The following is a 20,673-nucleotide window of genomic DNA, read 5'->3' on the forward strand; positions in this document are numbered from 1 at the left end:
GACTTGATGGACCCTCCATCTGACCCAGTATGGCAATTCTTATGTTCTTATTGGCCAGTCAATTTTATAAAAAGCCATTTCCATGGGTAAAACACTGCTTTTTACCAGCAGAAATGCCTTTGAAAATTACTCTCTCTCTGGGGGAAATACTCAAACTGCCTACATTGGTGCAAATACCACAGGTAATGTTTTTATCCACAGGGTATACACTAAGAATCAAAGCAAAATTATGCACTTAGGGGTAGATTTTAAGACTTGCGCGTGGGCGTACATGTGCGCTCGCTACCCGGCTCGCACACATGTAAGCCCAATTTTATAACATGCTCCTGCAGGCAGGCGCATGTTAGAAAATCTGGGGTTAGCGCACGCAAAGGGGTGCACAATTGTGCACGTTGCGAGCGTCGAGCCTGCGCTGAGCCGTGCTGCCTTCCTCCGTTCCCTCCCCCGAACCCAAGCTTCCCATCCCTTCCCCTAACATTTCCACCCCTAACCCTACTCTAACCCCCCAAAAAATTCTTATCATACCTTTTTTGCCTGCCTGGAGGCAGGTGCAGGTTGCGCGTGACGGTACCCTGCCGGCACGCTATCCTCCAACACAGCGGCAAATGGCCGCTGTGTCTGAGGGCTCTGGCCCCTCCCCCGCCCTGTCCCCGGACCTTCCCGCTTCCCCAGACCTCCCCTTTAGTAAAGCCCCGGGACTTTGACGCATCCCGGGGCTTTACGGCGTCGCTGGGCCTTTATAAAATAGGCCCGGTGCGCGTAAGACACTCTACGCACGTAAATCCACTGGATTTACGCACATAGAGCTTTTAAAATCCGGACCTTAGTTTTGCGTTGATTATTGCTGCGGATAACCATGATATTTGCAGCTGGTTTCTTTGTGGAAAAATATTAAAACAAACTAATGCATGTAGATTTAAAAACCCCATTCATACTCATTTTCTTTTCCCAACCTAAACATGTCCTACAATGTGTGCTTGTTGTAAAACAATGTGCTGAGTTTTACCTGCTTTGAGAGTTGGTGATTTTCAAAATACCAGTTCACCTGGATAACATATCAAGGTGCCTGAAAGTTCTTTTTCATCAGACTGGTGGTGTCCAATACAATTGGGACCATTTTTATCTCTTTCTGCAACATTTTCTTGGTTCCTGATTGCATTGGTTGATACCCGAGAATCTTCTTTCTCCACACATTGTACATAATAGTCATTTGGTACTGACACATACTTTAGCATTGCTGATATTGTGTTTTTCTCTTTTACTACAGTGTCCATTTTTACCTGGGTAAAAATCTTTTTATCCACAGAAATCAACTTGCAAAATTGCTCTCCCTATCTGAATATTACGCATATTCTTACAGAAAATTAATTGAATATATTCACTCTAACTTTGTGTAATATAGATGTACAACAAAAAGGGGTAGATTTTAAAAGAAGCGCGCGCGGCGTTCATGTGCGCGTGCTACCTGGCGCACATATGTAAGCCCATCTGTGCGCAAGTTATAAAATCAGGGGGTCGGCATATGCAAGGGGGTGCACAATTGTGCACTTTGCGTGCGCCGAGCGTGCTGCCTTCCCCCATTTGCTTCCCCCTAACCTGACCTTCCCACCCCTTCCCCTAACCTTTACCCCCCCCAGCCCTACTCTAACCACCCCCCCAAAACTTTTATCTTACCTTTTGCGCCTGCCTGTGGGCAGGGGCAAATTGCGCCTGCCGGCAGCCTGCCAGCATGCGATCCTTCAACACAGCGGCCCCGCCCCTGCCCCACCCCTGGACCGCCCCACCCCCGGACCGCCCCTTACACGCGTCCCGGGGTTTTACACGCGTCGCAGGGTCTTTTTAAAATGGGCCTGGTGCGTGTAACCCCTCCTACGCGCGTAAATCCAGCCCAAAGGAGTAGATTTTAAAAGGAGCGCGCGGCGTACATGTGCGCGCACTACCTGGCGCACACTCATGTACGTCTGATTTTATAACCTCATGTCCTGCGCGCGCATGTTATAAAATCCGGGGTTGGCATGCGCCGAGCCGCGCTGCCTTCCCCCTAGCCTTCCCCCTAGCCTGACCTTCCTACCCCTTCCCCTAACCTTTCCCCCCCCAGCCCTACTCTAACCCCCCTCCCCCCAGATGTTTGTCTTACCCTCCATGCAGGCACAAGTTCCCTCCGATATAGCGGCAATGGCCGCTATATCGGAGGCCTCTGGCCCCGCCCCTGATCTGCCCCTGTACTTCCCTGCTCCACCCCCAGACCGCCCCTTTAGTAAAGCCCCAGAACTTACACGCATCCTGGGGCTTTACGCTCGTCGCCAGGCCTTTCTAAAATAGGCCCTGTGCGTGTAACCCCCTCTACGCGTGTAGAGCTTTGAAAATCCGGGCCAAAGTCTGTAAAGTTCTGTATTGGGTCATAACTTTTATCTTTCTGGACAGGACGTCTTTTTGCATAGATTTCACATCTCTAATATCTGTGTGCTGACATTGATACATTGGTCAATCATAAGAAAGCACCATCCTTAATTAACAGTTGATATTAATGCAGGTTTCACTTTATGTTGAATATCAATTAGTTATTGCGTCATTTTTGTCCTCTCACTTTCTCTTTTTGCATTTGCATGCATTCATTTTGGATTCTGTTGCATTTTCAGTTGATTTCATAGGTGGACTTGACTCGTACTCCTACCATCACTCTCCCCAGAAACATGTTCAGTTAAAGCCTGTATACCTGTAAGTAAAGGTTTGGACTTTACTGTGGTCAAGCCTAATCTTTCTAAATGAACTCAAAAACTAACCTCACACTAAAATAATTTGGGCATGAAATACCGGTAACTAATCTTTGAATAATTTATCACTGACCTTTAATCATACTACTACTGAATGTCTATGTAATAGCAGCGCATCAGTTTGTTTTGTATTTAATTACTCTACAAGGCAGACTTGGCTATTAGGTCCATCAAATTGCTTGATTGCTTGAATGTTCTAAAACCTCTTTTAAATAATATTCCGTGTATTACTCATGCAACAATAATTTTATGATGGCTTCTTATAGTCTACATCAGGGTTGTATTACAGAGCATCACTTTTCACTCTGTGCATGAGACGCCTCCTTGACAAAACATAATTTGGTGAAAACAGAGAAGGCTGCAGTAGGAGAAAGTGAAAATATGCAAAGGGATCTGATGCAGTAAAAAATAAAAAGTGTACTGCTTTTAAGAAAAAAAAAGGTTTTAACTGTGCATAAATTCTCACTCTAGAATGTTTGTATGTGAGATTTTGTTTTATAGTCTCTGGATAAGTGTCTCCAAATATACATTTGTTTTGCACGTACCATGATAGGAGTGAACCTCACTCGTAAACCAGGACATGTCAGATACAATCTCAGCTTCTCAAATGTATTCTTTTTCATACTTGATTATGCCAAAGAGGTCCTTCTTCTAGAATTCATAGGATATAATTTGTACTGGCAACATATCAAGATGGGCTAGGAAGTTCTTTTTAATCAGGCTGGTGGCACCAATACATATGGGGTATTTCTATATTTTTCTGCACATGTTGTTGGTCCCTGATTGCCTGTGTTGATACATGAGAATCTTCTCTTTCTCCATACATTATACAGAATAGTCACTTGGTATTGACACAACTTTCAGCATTGCTTTTATTCAGCTTTTCTCTTTTACCGCAGTGTCTGTTTTTCCTTCATTGAGCTTTTTTATTAGTTAGCTTGGGAATGTCCCAGGTGATCACAATTTCTTCATTTTCTCCAGTTATATCAGGGTTGTGATCCCATTGTCTTTCTGGCACAGTGATGTTATAGTGTATACAGTTTTCAGGGAATGAGCTGTGCCAGTTTATTGTGTCTTTCAGTATACAAGCAGTGCTAATACTGAAAACCGTTGTGATCTTCTTTTGGAACGACTGTATTTAAAATGCCCAAATAAATAAATAATTGTGACCATTTCCAGTTCTGTTTTACAGAATCTGCATTTGTCTGTCTTACCATATTTTTTTTCCAATGTTGGCTATGAAACATGTCTGTACTAGTCCAGTGTCCTGTGCTACAGTTAGTTATCAGTCTCTCATCTTTAAGTTTAAATTCACCTTATCTTAGCCATTCCTGTTAAACAACTGTGTATTTCACAATGTTTTTGTGCTTTTGCCAGTTGATTTTCCTTGTTTGCTGGTCCAGCTCTTTAAACAGTTTTTTTCTCTTGTTTTGCAAATTCTCAGTCAACAAGCAGGAGGAAATCAGCAATAACCACTGGGTGACTTCATCCGATGGTGCTGACATGGACCCATCTCTGAAAGCTCAGAAATGTTTCCGAGCATGCACAGGAGTTCCTTGACTCGTGAGCCCCTCGGCCTTTCTTTTGCCATGCTACTTCGTGCACAGACGGATCCTTCCCTCTCTTCATTCTGTTTGGTATTTTTTGCCTTATTTTTGGATTTGCATTCATTTTTCATGCCACTGCCTCAGCAGCCCCTCAAAAAGAAAGAAAAGAATATAAAGGAAGTTCAGAGTTTTTCAAGATGGGAAAATATAAATCTAGCGAGTTCAAGCCCTACATTTGTGCCACATGTGCAGTATGGACATCCATGCCTTCTATTGCCACTGCCTGAGCACAACTATGATGCCTCAAATTGTCCAATCTGCAGCAGAATGTCTCTGTGGGTGATTCAGACACACATGTGGAAGATAGAGGAAATACGGAAGATGCTGTCAGGTAAGGCCACAAAGCCTCAGTGGGTGGTGTAGCCATGCTACCTTCTGGAGTGAGATCTCTTTGTAGTCTTGGCAGCACAAGAAGAGCCAAAGATTGTGCTGGGAATTATCCTCCCCTTTTTGCCACATGTCTGTTGGGATGACTCCCCCCTCGCAGTTGGCACCATGCCATAAATTTGCCATAGGTGAGAGTTTTAGTTTGAAGCAAGAGGTGGAACAAAGATCAGCTATAAGGTGTGAGGGAACTTCTGGAGCTGCCTCCCTTGGCACCAATGAAGTCAGTGCCGTTGGTGCGGTGCTCTGCTGGAGCAGGCCCCCACTCAATACTGAGAAGAGTGAATTCACGCTCCTCAACAAGGTGCTTTTTGGCACAGATGATGCCATCCTCCATGGTATAAAGAACTGCCATGGCATTGGGTAATATGTTCTTCTGAGATGTTCCATTCCTGGCACCATCCATGGTACCTTCAGTTACACTGGTGTGGAGCATACTGGTACTGGCCAAGGTACAATATATTGCCATTGCCGTGGTGCCAAGAAGTAAACAACCATCGACCATGGAATGTAGAGCCTCGGCATGAAAAGAATCCTTGCCATTGCCAATTTTTCAGCCCGACCCTAGCCAATGGCACAACTGGCATAGTCCATATCAGTGACAAGTGTATCCCAGGCCCAAGTGCCCATTCCATTGAGCTCCTTTTCAGTGCCTCCAGCCACTGTTGGTCTGAGCAAGGAGAAGCTCATCTGGGTATCAGAGAAGGATGTTTCCCCATCCACTACAGTGCAGAGAGCTTCTTCATAGTCAGTGACTCAGCTGCCCAAGATGAAGAATAATTTCATTACATATTTGTTCCAGAAGACTAAAAAGGAAGGATGGAACTCCCCTTGTCCAGGATGGAGGAGTTTTCCTGCATAGCAGGGTTCAGGAGAGAGCCTGAGACGTTCTAGAATCCCCTTAAGAATCTTAACCAGTTGAAGTGAGTCCTCTAAACAGCTAGTTCTACTCCCCTCAGGGTATCTCTCCCTAGGGAATCAGATGCCAAAGAAGTGAAGTTTGTTTGGAGTTTCTACCGGTCCTCTCTCTTTCGGAATGCTAGATATCTTCTCCTTGGCCACCCTCCTCTTTGTCTGAGTCCTGGCAGAGTATATAACAATGGTAAGATGAGAAAGGATCCACATGAATGCCTTCCAATGCCTCCATGATCATACTGAGGTTTGTCTTGCTTCCTGATTCCTGGAAAAGATGACTACATTGTCAATTAATCTCAGGAAGGAAGAGGATCCAAGAGCAGATATGTTCAGGCTGCTGCAGTTCATTCAGCACCTCAAGGAAACCATTTATGTCCTGGTGCATGGCCTTTTAAGGTACTCCCAGCTGATGATGTGGTAGGCCCTTGTGCCATGGGCAAACATGATCCCATGTCGTGTTTGCCCATGGCACAAGATTGGTCTGAAGTATAAAGCCTGTCCAGGGTTTGGTGTAGGCCAGCTTCCACAGCACTGTATGGTGGTAGAGACAGCTTTGAAGCATGCTAAGTGCTCTAGGGAGCATTCTAACATGCCTCCTGGAAAGGAACAGAAAGCCCTAGATTCTTTGGAAAGGTTTTTCAGGGGTCAGTGCTCAGCAAAAGGTGCAGTACATTGCCAAATATGTACAGATGTTTAAACCCCTGACACTCAAGAGTATCCTTGTCAGACCAAATTCTAGTGGGCAGATGCAGAGAATGTGGTAAACTATTGATCCATTCTATTTAGGAGACCTACAAGACTGCAACCAGTGTCATGTCTGTTGGAGCCAGTAGGTGGGCAGGCTTCGAGAGGATGTTCATGATTGCATAGCAGATATCCTATGGTGGTGAACCAATTTTTTAACATCATACAGTCCTCTCTGCATTTGCCATCTACACTGATGGGAAACAAACCTTTCAAGTTCATGTACAAGCAATCATATTATTGGAGGAGGCCATCCTGCTCGTACCATAGGCAATGAGTCCCTTCTCATTCTCAACAGTGCCCCTCCAGAGGCTTGAAGGAGTAAAAGAGACAGCCTAAAGCACAATAACAGATACAGCCCAAGCGTGGGACAAGGTTTTGATGTTCCTGACACCCAAGTGCTCCAGGGGGAGGAAAGATCCAGTCCTTCTTGTCAGAATGTGACCATATCACAAAGAAAAGTAGGTCCTGAGAATTGTGTATAGATAGATACCACTTGCATTTATTGCATCTTCCTTCAAACCAGCAGATGTCAGTCTCCAGCTCTGATCCTACCCAATCGGCTCAACTACAGCTGGAGATAACATTCCTTTTACAGCAGAAATTCATAATCCCTCTTTGAGAGTGTGGCACAGAGTTCTACTCCCAAGACTCATAAGAACATAAGAACATGCCATACTGGGTCAGACCAAGGGTCCATCAAGCCCAGCATCCTGTCTCCAACAGTAACCAATCCAGGCCATAAAAACCTGACAAGTACCCAAAAACTAAGTCTATCCCATGTTACTGTTGCTAGTAATAGCAGTGGCTATTTTCTAAGTCAACTTAATTAATAGAAGGTAATGGACTTCTCCTCCAAGAACTTATCTAATCCTTTTTTAAACCCAGCTACACTAACTGCACTAACCACATCTCCTGGCAACAAATTTCAGAGTTTAATTGTGCGTTGAGTGAAAAATAATTTTCTCCGATTAGTTTTAAATGTGCCACATGTTAACTTCATGGAGTACCCCCTAGTCCTTCTGTTATCCGAAAGAGTAAATAACCAATTCACATTTACCCATTGTAGACCTCTCATGATTTTAAACACCTCTATCATATCCCCCCTTAGCCATTAGGGATGTGAATCGTTTTTTGACGATTTAAAACAATCGTCAGATATATTTTAAATCGTCAAAAATCGTTAGAGCCGCGATACAATAGCAATTCCCCCGATTTATCAGCAAAAAATCGTAAATCGGGGAGGGGGAGGGTGGGAAAACCGGCACACCAAAGCAACCCTAAAACCCACCCCGACCCTTTAAAACAAATCCCCCACCCTCCCAACCCCCCCCCCAAAAATGTTTTAAATTACCTGGGGTCCAGTGGGGGGGTCCCGGCGCGATCTCCCGCTCTCGGGCCACGGCTGCATTAATAGAAATGGTGCCGGTGGCCCTTTGCCCTTACCATATGACAGGGCAAAGGTAGCGCCGGCGCCATTTTGGTTCCTGTCACCCGACGTCACGAGTGCAGGAGATCGCTCCCGGACCCCCGGGAGCGATCTCCTGCACTGGACCCCTGCTGGACTTTTGGCAAGTCTTGTGGCGGTCAGGAGGCCCCCCCAAGCTGGCCAAAAGTCCCTGGGGGTCCAGCGGGGGTCCAGGAGTGATCTCCTGCACTCGTGACGTTGGGTGACAGGAACCAAAATGGCGCCGGCGCTACCTTTGCCCTGTCATATGGTAAGGGCAAAGGGCCACCGGCGCCATTTCTATTAACGCAGCCATGGCCCGAGAGCAGGAGATCGCGTCGGGACCCCCCCACTGGACCCCAGGTAATTTAAAACATTTTGGGGGGGTTCGGGAGGGTGGGGGATTTGTTTTAAAGGGTCGGGGTGGGTTTTAGGGTTGTTTTGGTGTGCCGGTTTTCCCGCCCTCTCCCGATTTACGTTTTTTAACAAAAAAAACTATGACGATCAGATTTCCCTTCCCCCCCAGCCAGAAGATCGATCACACGATTCACATCCCTATTAGCCATTGCTTCTCCAAGCTGAACAGTCCTAACCTCTTTAGTCTTTCCTCATAGGAGAGCTGTTCCATCCCCTTTATCATTTTGGTCGCCCTTCTCTGTACCTTCTCCATCGCAACTATATTTTTTTGAGATACGGCGACCAGAATTGTACACAGTATTCAAGGCGAGGTCTCACCATGGAGCAATACAGAGGCATTATGACATTTTATTCACCATTCCCTTTCTAATAATTCCCAACATTCTGTTTGCTTTTTTGATTGTCACAGCACACTGAACCAACAATTTCAATGTGTTATCCACTATGACGCCTAGATCTCTTTCTTGGGTGGTAGCTCCTAATATGGAACTTAACATTGTGTAACTATAGCATCTTCAAAACTAAAATAAGTTACTGGTTCAGGAGATGTTCAAAATTAATTTCCTCCAGGTAATTCTTATGTTTATTCAGCTGAAGAACTGGTTGTGTACTCTAGACCTGATGAACGCTTATGCTCTCATTTCTATTCACCCTGACATCATAGATTCCATAAGTTTGTGGTGGAAGTTGTATTCTATCAGTACAAGGTGCTCTTGTTTGGCTTGGCTACCCTGAGGATATTCACAAAGTGCAGAACAGCTGCAGAAGCAGGGAGTCTGTATTCCCATACATAGACATTTGTCTAGGTGGATTCCTCCTAACTAGCATTTTGAAGTACTCTGATAACAATTCCATTTCTTCGGTCTCTGTTTTTCATAAATTTTCTAAAGTCAGTTTCGAGGAGCATGGATTGACTTGCTTCAGAAGAAAGCTTTCCTGCCAGTCAAAAGGACCGTGGCTTGAATAGGCCTTGTGAGGTCCCTTCTGCAACAAGATCATACATAAGCAAGGTGTTACGAGCACGCGCGGGTGCGGTCATCTCGAGCTGGTGGTGAGCCCTTGGGCCAAGGCGAAAGCTAGGGAGGAGCCCCAGACACACCGTGGGAGGTGAGCTGGGCAGGCATGGTGAGCCAGGCGGGTACAGAAGCAGGCACAGAGTCTGACCCTCAGCCGGACCTGCACGCCCATGGCAACCAACACTGGAAGTTGATTGATGAACGGTCCTCCGACTGTTCCCGGCCCTTTCGGACCTGCCGCTGGGAACGGCAATGGGCAGCAGGCCGGACAGAGGCGAGGGCAGACAGAGTCCTCTACACTGAAGACGTCAGACGGGGGCTGAAGCAGACATCCAAGACAGGCTGAAGCAAGACGTTGGAGACATCAGGGCAAAGGCTGAAGCAGACATCGTAGACAAGGCAGGTGCAGACATCGTAGACAAGGCTGGAAGGAAACATGGCACTGTCCATCAGGGCGCCCTACTCAGCCCACCCGTGGGACTGAGTCGCGGACCACCCAGTCCCAGACGCGCCCTACACAGCCCAGGAAGGCTGGTCGCGGACCACACTGAGGAAAGGAGGGTGCAGGGAAGACAAAGCGGAAGATCCAGGCGAACAGGAACTCCGATGCTGGGATACTGACATCCGAAGCCCCATCGGCTGGCAGGAACAGAAGCTCAAGAGCCCGGGGGACGAATCCCTCCTGTTGGCCACTCCAGGGCCCAACAGGACAGAAGGCTCAGGAACCAGACGAGGACACAGGGCAGAACAACTGGAACTGGAACAGGAACGGAATCAGGCAGCTTCAGGAACAGACATCAAAGCAAGGTCAGGAACAGACATCAAGGCAAGGTCAGGACAAGGAGCCATCAATACATGGAGGACCTGGATCGGCAAGGTTACAGGCGACTGTAATGCTCAATCCGCAGGCCAGTTGCAAATGGCAAGGAAGTCCTTATATACTGGAGGTAGAAGGCAACTCCCTAGGAGGAGCTTGCCAGGACCACCCACCGCTAGCCCTATAAGTGGTATAGAGAGCTGCGGGCCGGCCCCTAGGAGAAGGGCATCGCCAAACAGGAAGTCCAAACACAGAGGCATGCAAGCCACATGCAGGCCACAGGAAGAGCTAGGCCTCTCAGGCCCTGGAGCAAGTCCCGGATGGTGCACAGGAGAGGCCCTGGCTTCGAAGCGGCCTCCGGGAGGAAGGTAAGAGACCACCTGTAGCGCAGCAACAGGGGGGATCGCAACACAAGGTTAATCCTTGACCTCTCAGCCCACACAGCAACAGCAGTTCATTTAGTTCTCTGACCCAATTTCACATATTTGGCCTTCAATCAATACTCAAAGATCACTGTGATCAATATCTCCAACCACTATCTAATCAGCTATTCATGTCTACAGAGATATAGTAGATTTCTGCAAAGGTAGATGGATCCACAGGTTCTCTCCCTAAGACTTCAGTTGAGAGTCCCAGCGCATCAACTGGTACTGTCTATCTACCAGTACTTCTATTAGGGGTAGAGATCATATACCAGCAGTCTGTAGACCCAGTAAGTGTGGTCCAAACTCAAAAGTCATCTACAGAACAACCATCTGGAACTGCAGGCCATCTAGTATGTGTTAAGAGCTGCTCTCAGACAAGAAAACCTTCATCTAGACAGACAGTTAAGTGGCCATGTTTTATATAAAGAAAGAAGGAAGCATGGACATATCCCTTCTGCAAGGAGGCCTTAAGGATTTGTTTATGAGCCTGTCATCACAATTCCTATCTCCAGGTGACTTATCTCCCGGGTGTCCAGAATATGCTTGCAGACTGACTCAGCAGAGTCTTATAGTCTCATATAGTCACTTGCTCAGAGAGTTGTAGACAACTTCTTCCTCCATTGGGAAGCCCTGATGATCAACCTGATTGCATTGGAGGACAAATGGAAGAAGAGTTCTGTTCCATGAGACTAAACAGCTGTAGATCAGCTCCCAGTGCTTTCACACTCGACTGGAGTGTCAATCTACTCTATGCATTCCCTCAAATTCCACTCAGTGACAGGACTATCCAAAAATTCCTACAGGAAAGGAATATTCTTATAGACCTGGCTTAGCCTCATTAGGTATATTTTCCTTACCTCCTCTTTTTGTCAATTCAGCTCGCAATCCAGCTAGGTGTATCTCAAGCTTGTATGACAGCAAAGAAAGACCATATGACATATCTACTCTGCCTATCCACACCAAAACCTCAGCTCTACAATCTTTACCACTCCTTTTGAGACTCTTGTGCTAGTCTCATGCTTTCTTGAATTCAGATACTGTTCTTGTCTCCACCACCTCCACTGGCAGCCAGTTTCATGCATCCACTTCCCTTTCTGTAAAGAAATATTTCATTAGATTACTCCTGAGTCTACCTCCTTTCACCCTCATCCCATGATCCCTCTTTCTTATTGAAATAGGCCTGCTATTGAAGGTAAGGAAACCATACCTGTGTGATAATACCATGCAGGTATTTAAATATCTCTATCATAGCTCCCCTATCCCATCTTTCCTCCAGGGCAGGGGTCAGGAACCTTTTTGGCTGAGAGAGCCATAAACGCCACATATTTTAAAATGTAATTCCATGAGAGCCATACAATATGTTTAAAACTAAATACAAGTAAATGTGTGCATTTTATGTAAGATCACACTTTTAAAGTACAATAAGTCTCTGAAAATATTACACCAGGCCTTAAGACACCAATACATCTCCTATTAGGAAAACGGACCAAGTCAGGCTGCTATAGAGTCCTACACAGAAACTACACGCCAGCAGAAAACCTCACCTGAATCACGTGCTGTCCCTCACCTAACATAGAATAAAGAGACCAAACGCATAACAAGAAGCATGCAGACAAAAACTGAATTGGAAACTGCAACAAGCCAGAGTCTCTGTATGCAGTGTAACAAAGGAAAAAGAAACATCACACATCCTTATAAAACAAATCAAGAAATATAAAATCATCAGCAGTAAAACTGTACTAACAAAAGAACATATTTTGAAACAGCTGATGAGTGGAATATCCAATAATTAAAAACTCATATAAACATTTCCAGATACCAACAAAATATTTCAAAATAGCAGACACAAAGATCCAGTAATGAAAAATAATAAGGATACAAAAATTTTTTTGCTCTGCATACCTGGGAACGTTGATATCCAGGTGTCCTGAGATTGTTCTGAATTAGCAGGAGGTGGGGTGGTTTGCTTGGAACTTTCTCCTCTCTGTCACATACCAGCGCTCTCTCTCACACTGGCTCTCAATGACACACCTATACACACATGCTCTCAGTCACTCACATATACAAATGTTTTTTCTCTCTCACTTATATAGGCTCTTAATTACACATTTACACACATGCTGTCTATCTTTTCACGCTTACACACACACAGGCTTTCAATCACATAAATACATGCTGTCTTTTTCTCTCACACACAGACTCTCATTCACATGCTTACAAACATGTCTCTTTCTTCTCTCATTTACACACAGGCTCTCAATCACATACTCACATGCTCCCTCACCTAAATCAGCTCTCAATCACACACAGACACACATGGTCTCTCTCTCTCATTTAAACACAGGCTCTCAATCACATACTCACATGCTCCATCACCTAAACCAGCTGTCAATCAGACACAGACACACATGATCTCTCTCTTACTTATACACACAGGCTCTTAATCATACATACACATGATCTCTCTCACACACAAAGGATCTCAATCATACACACATACTCTTTCAAACAAACAGGTTTTCAATTACAAACTTACACATACAGGTTCCCAATGGTAAACTTACATTCATGCTCTCTCTCTCACAGGCAGGATCTCAATCACAGACATACTCTCTTTCACATATACAGGCTCTCAATCATTCACATACATGCAATCTCTCACTCACACACACAGGATCTCAAACACACATGCTTGCTCGCTCATTCACTCTCTCTCCCCCCGGGAACTCGCGGCAGCAGCAGCCACCTCCCAACGCTAACCTCCTTCATTTTCAGCCCTCGCGGAGGCGAAGGCGGAGTCCCATCGGCCGCGGTTGAAGATTTTCATTTTCCTCCGAGCCGCGCTGCAGTCTTCTTCCCGCACAGGCACTTCCTCTTCCGGGCCGGTGCTCTCTTCTTCCCGCGGCCCGGAAGAGGAAGTGGAGAGCATCGGGTGCCTGCGCGGGAAGACCCGCGCAGGCACCCGATGACTCCAGCGCTGGCACCCGGCTGACACCCGATGCCTCCCGCGCAGGCACCCGGATGACTCCAGTCGGCGTGCTCTCTTCTCCTCCCCCCCGCGGCCCGGAAGAGGAAGTGGTGAGCATCGGGTGCCTGCGCGGAAGAAGAGACCACGCTAGTGTGGTCTCTTCTTCCGCGCAGGCACCCGATGCTCTCCACTTCCTCTTCCGGGCCGCGGGGGGGGGGAGGAGAAGAGAGCACGCCGGTGCCGCTGACTCCAGCTGTCCTTCCGCGTTCCGCCCGGGCTGACAGCATTTTAAGCCCGGGCGGCGGAGGACCGGGGAGCAGCTGGGTCAGCGGGGAACCGCGAAGTATGGCGACACGTGTCTGCGAGCCAGATGCAGCCCTCAAAAGAGCCATATCTGGCTCGCGAGCCATGGGTTCCCGACCCCTGCTCTAGGGTATATATGTTAGATCTTTAAGTCTGTCCCCATATGCTTTAGAACAAAGATCACAGACCATTTTAGTACCCAATTCTGGTCCGATTCCATCTAGTTTATATCCAGTGGAAGGTGCAATCTCCAGAACTGTACACTAGGAATGGGCATTCAGGAGAAACAAAATAGGAAATAAGACTAAATGTCCTATATCATTTCATTTCATTCTCAAAATGAAATGACTGAAAATCTGAAAAAACTTCATTGGTTTTCACATTTCCTTTAAAAGTCCCAGGCCCAAAACTGGGTTCTCGCCTAGGCCCAAAGCAGGGGACTCAGCCTTTGCTTGAGTGCAACGTTGGGGCCTGGGCCTAGGCCTGAGGCCAGGGTCTCGCCTAGATGTAGGCCGCAGCACGATGCAGGAAACATAGCCTAGGCCCGAGAGCAAAACCAGGGCTTTGGCAGAGGCCCAGGCCCAATGCTGGGGCCTCAGCTGGGACCCCAAAAATTGTCCCCATGTACCTGATCTGTCAGCGATCCAACATTGCAGGCCCAAGCACAGGCCCGATGCCAGGGCCTTGGCCCAAACCCAGCCCCAACACTGGGACCCAGCCCATAGATCAGGTCCTGACATCTGGGCCTCAGTGTAGGCTAGGGCCAGGTCCCAGGCTCGACATCAAGGCCTGGTCTGGAGGCCGGGTGGGGTACTGACATTGGGGCATCGGACCAGACCCAAGCCCAGTGCCAGAGTCGTACTTGGAGGCCATGACCTCGACCTAGGCCAGTGCCCAGATCCAGGCCCAACACCAGGGCCCTGGACAGAGGCTAGGTCGGATGCTGAGGCCTGGCCCAGCCCCTGGACCAGGCCTCGGAAGTCTTCTTCTTCCGTCTTTTTTCTTTGGGATTGAAATGTCTGCATCTCCTGGGGATGCACCAGTGCCTCCCTCTTTTAAGGAAGCCACAATTTTGGTATACAGCAAACTTCTGTAGACCAAAATAACAACCTCCGCTGAAGAGGGAGATGCCAGAATTAATTAACTGATGCACGTCCCCAGCGGATGCCATCATTTCAACACCAAAGAATGAAGATGGATGAAGATTGATGTAGAAGCCCTCTGAGGCATGGGCTCTGGGCCGGAGCCATGCGCAGGCTTTGGAACGTGGCCTCCAGACTAAACCCCAGCATCAGGCCTGGATCCGGATGAAGTGCAAGTGTTGTGACCTGGTTTGCGAATTGGGCCCGGGTCCTGGCCTAGGCCCAGGCATCAGGACCAGGCCCCAGGGTTGAGCCTAGGCAGAGGCCTGGGCATCAGGAACCAGCCTCTGTGCCAGGTCCCAGCCTAGGCCTAGACCCTGGTGTCAGAACCAGGCCTTTAATTTTGGGCCATGCATAGTACCTTGGCTGAGGTTGCGGCAATCTACTGTGACCTAAGCCAAGACTTCAGCCTGGCTCTAGGCCTCGTTGTTGGATCTCCCACTGGGCTGGGTAAGGGGGCTGGGGATGATCCTGGCCCCGTCATTTTTTGGGTGGGAGGAATGGATGGTGGGGACAGGAGGCCTTGTGAGGCCCCTTTTCTTTTTTTTTCATTTTTGGGGAGTTATTTCTGTTTTGTTTTTTAAACTAAATAAACATTAAATGAAATGAAATTTGTAGGGAACATCCCCCCCCAAAAAAAAAAGAAAACAAAGTGAGATTTTTAGTTCTTGCCATCCTACTATACAAAGCATTCACCTAAATGTTGTCCTGGCCCAACTCATGGAACCTCTCAAGTCAGCAGACTTTAAGTTTCTTAACTGGAAAGTGTTACTCTTCATGGCTGTCACCTTGGCAAGAAAAGTGAGAAAATTACAGGCTTTGGTCTTTTATCCTCCATACTGTCAATTTTTGCACAACAGAGTTGTTTTCTACACTGTTTCTTTGGAAAAGGATTTCTGCATTACACATCAATCAAAAAATTGTGCTGCCTGTGTTCTTCCCTCCTTGGACTGTAAAAGAGCCTAATGTGTAAATTTTCAAAGAGGTTTTGCATGGAAAATTAGTATATATGTGCATAAGTAGCCTGTATTCACGTATATGCTTATTTTACAAACATCAAAAGTCCGCACGTATTTTCAGATTTGCATGCATATTTACGGCGCAAAAAAGGGGGCAATCTAAGTGCATTCTGGGGCAAGGTGAAAAAGTATGTGTTGAAGTATCTATTTTATAATGATATTTGCATATAAATTATCTATCTTATTTGTGCAATTTTACACCTGCTAATTGGCTAGCGCAATTGAAATTAGACTTGTCTGATGGGTGGGAGATATAGGTGAACTCAGGAAGAAGTGCTAGAAGGTCAGGGTGAACAAGAGATGGACTGGGTGAACTGGCAGAGGTATCGGTGAACTGATGATTTCAAATATGCACGCAAGAAAGTATTTATACGCATGTACATTGTAAAATACCTGTTTTTACATGTACATGTTATATTTTTTTATGCAATCCAAAAATGAAATACTAAGGGATAATACATTCTTCATAAAATTAAATTTTTATTTCTTCCTATACTCATTTTTACTTAAATTAATAAATACACTTTTGACAATTACATAAGAACATAAGAAAATGCCATACTGGGTCAGACCAAGGGTCCATCAAGCCCAGCATCCTGTTTCCAACAGTGGCCAATCCAGGCCATAAGAACCTGGCAAGTACCCAAAAACTAAGTCTATTCCATGTTACCATTGCTAATGGCAGTGGCTATTCTCTAAGGGCCTGATTTTAAAAAGCATTTACTCGAGTAAAAACCAGGTTTACTGGAGTAAATTCACTTTACTTGAGTAAGTGGGTTTTTGAAAATTGCTACAATATATGCCATTGACTTGTCTATAGGATTTACTCACATAAGTGCACTTTACTTGAATAAATGGCTTTTGAAAATTGCTACAATAGTAGCTACATTTACGCATGTAACTCCTTTTGAAAATTACCCCCTAAGTGAACTTAATAACAGGTAATGGACTTCTCCTCCAAGAACTTATCCAATCCTTTTTTAAACACCGCTATACTAACTGCACTAACCACATCCTCTAGCAACAAATTCCAGAGTTTAATTGTGCGTTGAGTAAAAAAGAACTTTCTCCGATTAGTTTTAAATGTGCCCCATGCTACCTTCATGGAGTGCCCCCTAGTCTTGCTACTATCCGAAAGAGTAAATAACCGATTCACATCTACCATTCTAGACCTCTCATAATTTTAAACATCTCTATCATATCCCCCCTCAGCCGTCTCTTCTCCAAGCTGAAAAGTCCTAACCTCTTTAGTCTTTCCTCATAGGGGAGCTGTTCCATTCCCCTTATCATTTGTTAGCCCTTCTCTGTACCTTCTCCATTGCAATTATATCTTTTTTGAGATGTGGCGACCAGAATTGTACACAGTATTCAATAGGGATGTGAATCGTGTCCTCGATCGTCTTAACGATCGATTTCGGCTGGGAGGGGGAGGGAATCGTATTGTTGCCGTTTGGGGGGGTAAAATATCGTGAAAAATCGTGAAAAATCGTGAAAAATCTAAAAATCTAAAAATCGCAAAACCGGCACATTAAAACCCCCTAAAACCCACCCCCGACCCTTTAAATTAAATCCCCCACCCTCCCAAACCCCCCCCCCCAAATGAGTTAAATAACCTGCGGGTCCAGCGGCGGTCCGGAACGGCAGCGGTCCGGAACGGGCTCCTGCTCCTGAATCTTGTTGTCTTCAGCCGGCGCCATTTTCCAAAATGGCGCCGAAAAATGGCAGCGGCCATAGACGAACACGATTGGACGGCAGGAGGTCCTTCCGGACCCCCGCTGGACTTTTGGCAAGTCTCGTGGGGGTCAGGAGGCCCCCCACAAGCTGGCCAAAAGTTCCTGGAGGTCCAGCGGGGGTCAGGGAGCGATTTCCCGCCGCGAATCGTGAACGACCTCCTGCAGTCGATCTCCTGCGGGCGCCATTTTCCGTACGAAAACGATTCGCGGCGGGAAATCGCTCCCTGACCCCCGCTGGACCTCCAGGAACTTTTGGCCAGCTTGTGGGGGGCCTCCTGACCCCCACGAGACTTGCCAAAAGTCCAGCGGGGGTCCGGAAGGACCTCCTGCCGTCCAATCGTGTTCGTCTATGGCCGCCGCCATTTTTCGGCGCCATTTTGGAAAATGGCGCCGGCTGAAGACAACAAGATTCAGGAGCAGGAGCCCGTTCCGGACCGCTGCCGTTCCGGACCGCCGCTGGACCCGCAGGTTATTTAACTCATTTGGGGGGGTTCGGGAGGGTGGGGGATTTAATTTAAAGGGTCGGGGTGGGTTTTAGGGGGTTTTAGTGTGCCGGCTCACGATTCTAACGATTTATAACGATAAATCGTTAGAATCTCTATTGTATTGTGTTCCATAACGGTTTAAGACGATATTAAAATTATCGGACGATAATTTTAATCGTCCTAAAACGATTCACATCCCTAGTATTCAAGGTGCGGTCTCACCATGGAGCGATACAGAGGCATTATGACATTTTCCGTTTTATTCACCATTCCCTTTCTAATAATTCCCAACATTCTGTTTGCTTTTTTGACTGCTGCAGCACACTGAACCGACGATTTCAATGTGTTATCCACTATGACGCCTAGATCTCTTTCTTGGGTTGTAGCACCTAATATGGAACCCAACATTGTGTAATTATAGCATGGGTTATTTTTCCCTATATGCATCACCTTGCACTTATCCACATTAAATTTCATCTGCCATTTGGATGCCCAATTTTCCAGTCTCACAAGGTCTTCCTGCAAGTTATCACAATCTGCTTGTGATTTAACTACTCTGAACAATTTTGTGTCATCTGCAAATTTGATTATCTCACTTGTCGTATTTCTTTCCAGATCATTTATAAATATATTGAAAAGTAAGGGTCCTAAAACAGATCCCTGAGGCACTCCACTGTCCACTCCCTTCCACTGAGAAAATTGTCCATTTAATTCTACTCTCTGTTTCCTGTATTTTAGCCAGTTTGCAATCCACGAAAGGATTCTTAACAATTCCCCCATCACACACAATCACATGAATAAAGCAATAATTAAACTATTAACACTTACCTACAATCTGTAGACAGGTGAATCCACGGTTCTTCGGGTGCTGGAAGTGGTTGTAGAAGACCCCAAATTTGCCCGACCGGGGGTTCTGCTGTGCACATACATTACAGGATTCGACATATGCTTTCGCGTCTGAGACCAAATTAGGCCACCAGAAGAACCGCTGGAGCAGTGCCATGGTTCGTGCTCATCCTGGGTGACCAGCAAATTTAGAATCGTGCGCCCAGCGGAGAACTCTTTCTCGGAGCCGTCGGGACATGACCGACTTTCCAGCAGGAACTGGATGAGTTGTAGACAAACAAATACAAGCCAGATTGATTATATGAGTTGGTTCTTCCGGAGTATCTACGGGTCCCCACCATCAGCAGGTGCAGTGTGCTGAAGCTAGAGGCTGCTGGAGCTTAACCTATACTAGCCCTCTTTCCCCTCGGGTGAGCCTTTGGGTGCCAGGGCCGGCAGGACTTAGGTGGGCTCGAGGTTAGTAATGAGATGTGGTTCAGCCCAGAGACAGCAGCCGGTAGATGGCGTAGTCATACCCTGGACTGGATTCGGTACAGGAACTCAGGCCTCAAAGGAACAACAAGCAACTGGAGGTACTCAAGCAAAGAAAGGCCTAAGCCTTGTATGTCCACATCCAGAGGATAGGCGAGAGGAGGCATCACTGACAGGCTAGGATCAGAACCGGCGGCAAGTGGAAGTCATGGCAAGCAACTTAGAACTCTGGACACAGAAAAGTCTGAAGTGTAATCGATCAAAGCTGTGATCAGGGCACGGAGAAGGCAGGCGTAGTCAATCAAGGTAATGGTCAGGGCACGGAGAAGACAGGTGTAGTCAGGCGTAGCAGAGGTTCGGGGTTGGAGATAGGCTGAAGAGTAATCAGGCGTAGCAGAGGTCTGGGGTTGGAGATAGGCTGGAGAGTAGTCAGGCGTAGCAGAGGTCTGGGATTGGAGATAGGCTGAAGAGTAGTCAGGCGTAGCAGAGGTCTGGGGCTGGAGACGAACTGAAGAGTAGTCAAACAAAGCAGAGTCGAAATCCAAAGAGTCAGTCCAACACATAGATGAGACAGGAACAAGGAAGACAGGAACCGGGAACCACAGGACTCAGGAACATGAAGTAGAGAGGATTCTCTATCAGCAATGAGTACTTGGAATATGAGGAGCCCTGCTGCAAAGGCAATGCTATGGAGCGAGGCCTGAGCTTTTATACACTGAAGAGTCTGATGTCAGCATCTGGAGCTGCGGCCAGGTTCCCGCCGCGGGCCATTTAAAGGAACTAGTGATGGGCGCGGCGCCGAAGGCAGCATCTCTCCGTGGGCCACGCGGAGAAGCCCGCCGAGCAAGGACATCTTGGCTGGCAACACTGGGGACCATGGCAGAGCCGGAGGCACCGGAGGTGACCCGAGGTAGGAGCTTGCAGCCCATCGCCGCCGGTGAAGAGGAACCAGGAGCTGGAGTCTGTATGAGAAGGTGAGAGGGCCGCGCTGTGGGTCTGCTGCGGGCGGCACGCGTAACAATTGGTTATACTGTATTTAATGTAATGACGATTGAATTTTTTATTATTGTAAACCACTTTGGGTTGTTTTTTGATACAAGGAAAGCAATGTATAAATATGAAATTACATGAAATATCATCATGTGCCTCAAGTGTTTGAA

At 46.8% G+C, this 20,673-nt stretch overlaps 1 protein-coding gene across 2 annotated transcripts in view; it reads left to right on the forward strand.

The window, feature by feature from the left end:
• The window catches only part of NKAIN3 (sodium/potassium transporting ATPase interacting 3), a 1,185,646-nt gene that overhangs the window by 1,161,169 nt on the left and 3,804 nt on the right, over window positions 1–20,673 (forward strand). The window contains exon 6 of one of the 2 annotated variants that reach the window (XM_029591376.1): window positions 2,640–2,718. The exons of the other annotated variant lie outside the window; for it this stretch is intronic. Within the exon in view, the coding sequence (XP_029447236.1) occupies window positions 2,640–2,718 (79 nt within the window). The remainder of the gene's footprint in view (window positions 1–2,639; window positions 2,719–20,673) is intronic. 2 annotated transcript variants of the gene reach the window in all.

Source organism: Rhinatrema bivittatum, chromosome 2 (genome assembly GCF_901001135.1).
Source record: "Rhinatrema bivittatum chromosome 2, aRhiBiv1.1, whole genome shotgun sequence".
NCBI classification, from domain to species: Eukaryota; Metazoa; Chordata; class Amphibia; order Gymnophiona; family Rhinatrematidae; genus Rhinatrema; species Rhinatrema bivittatum.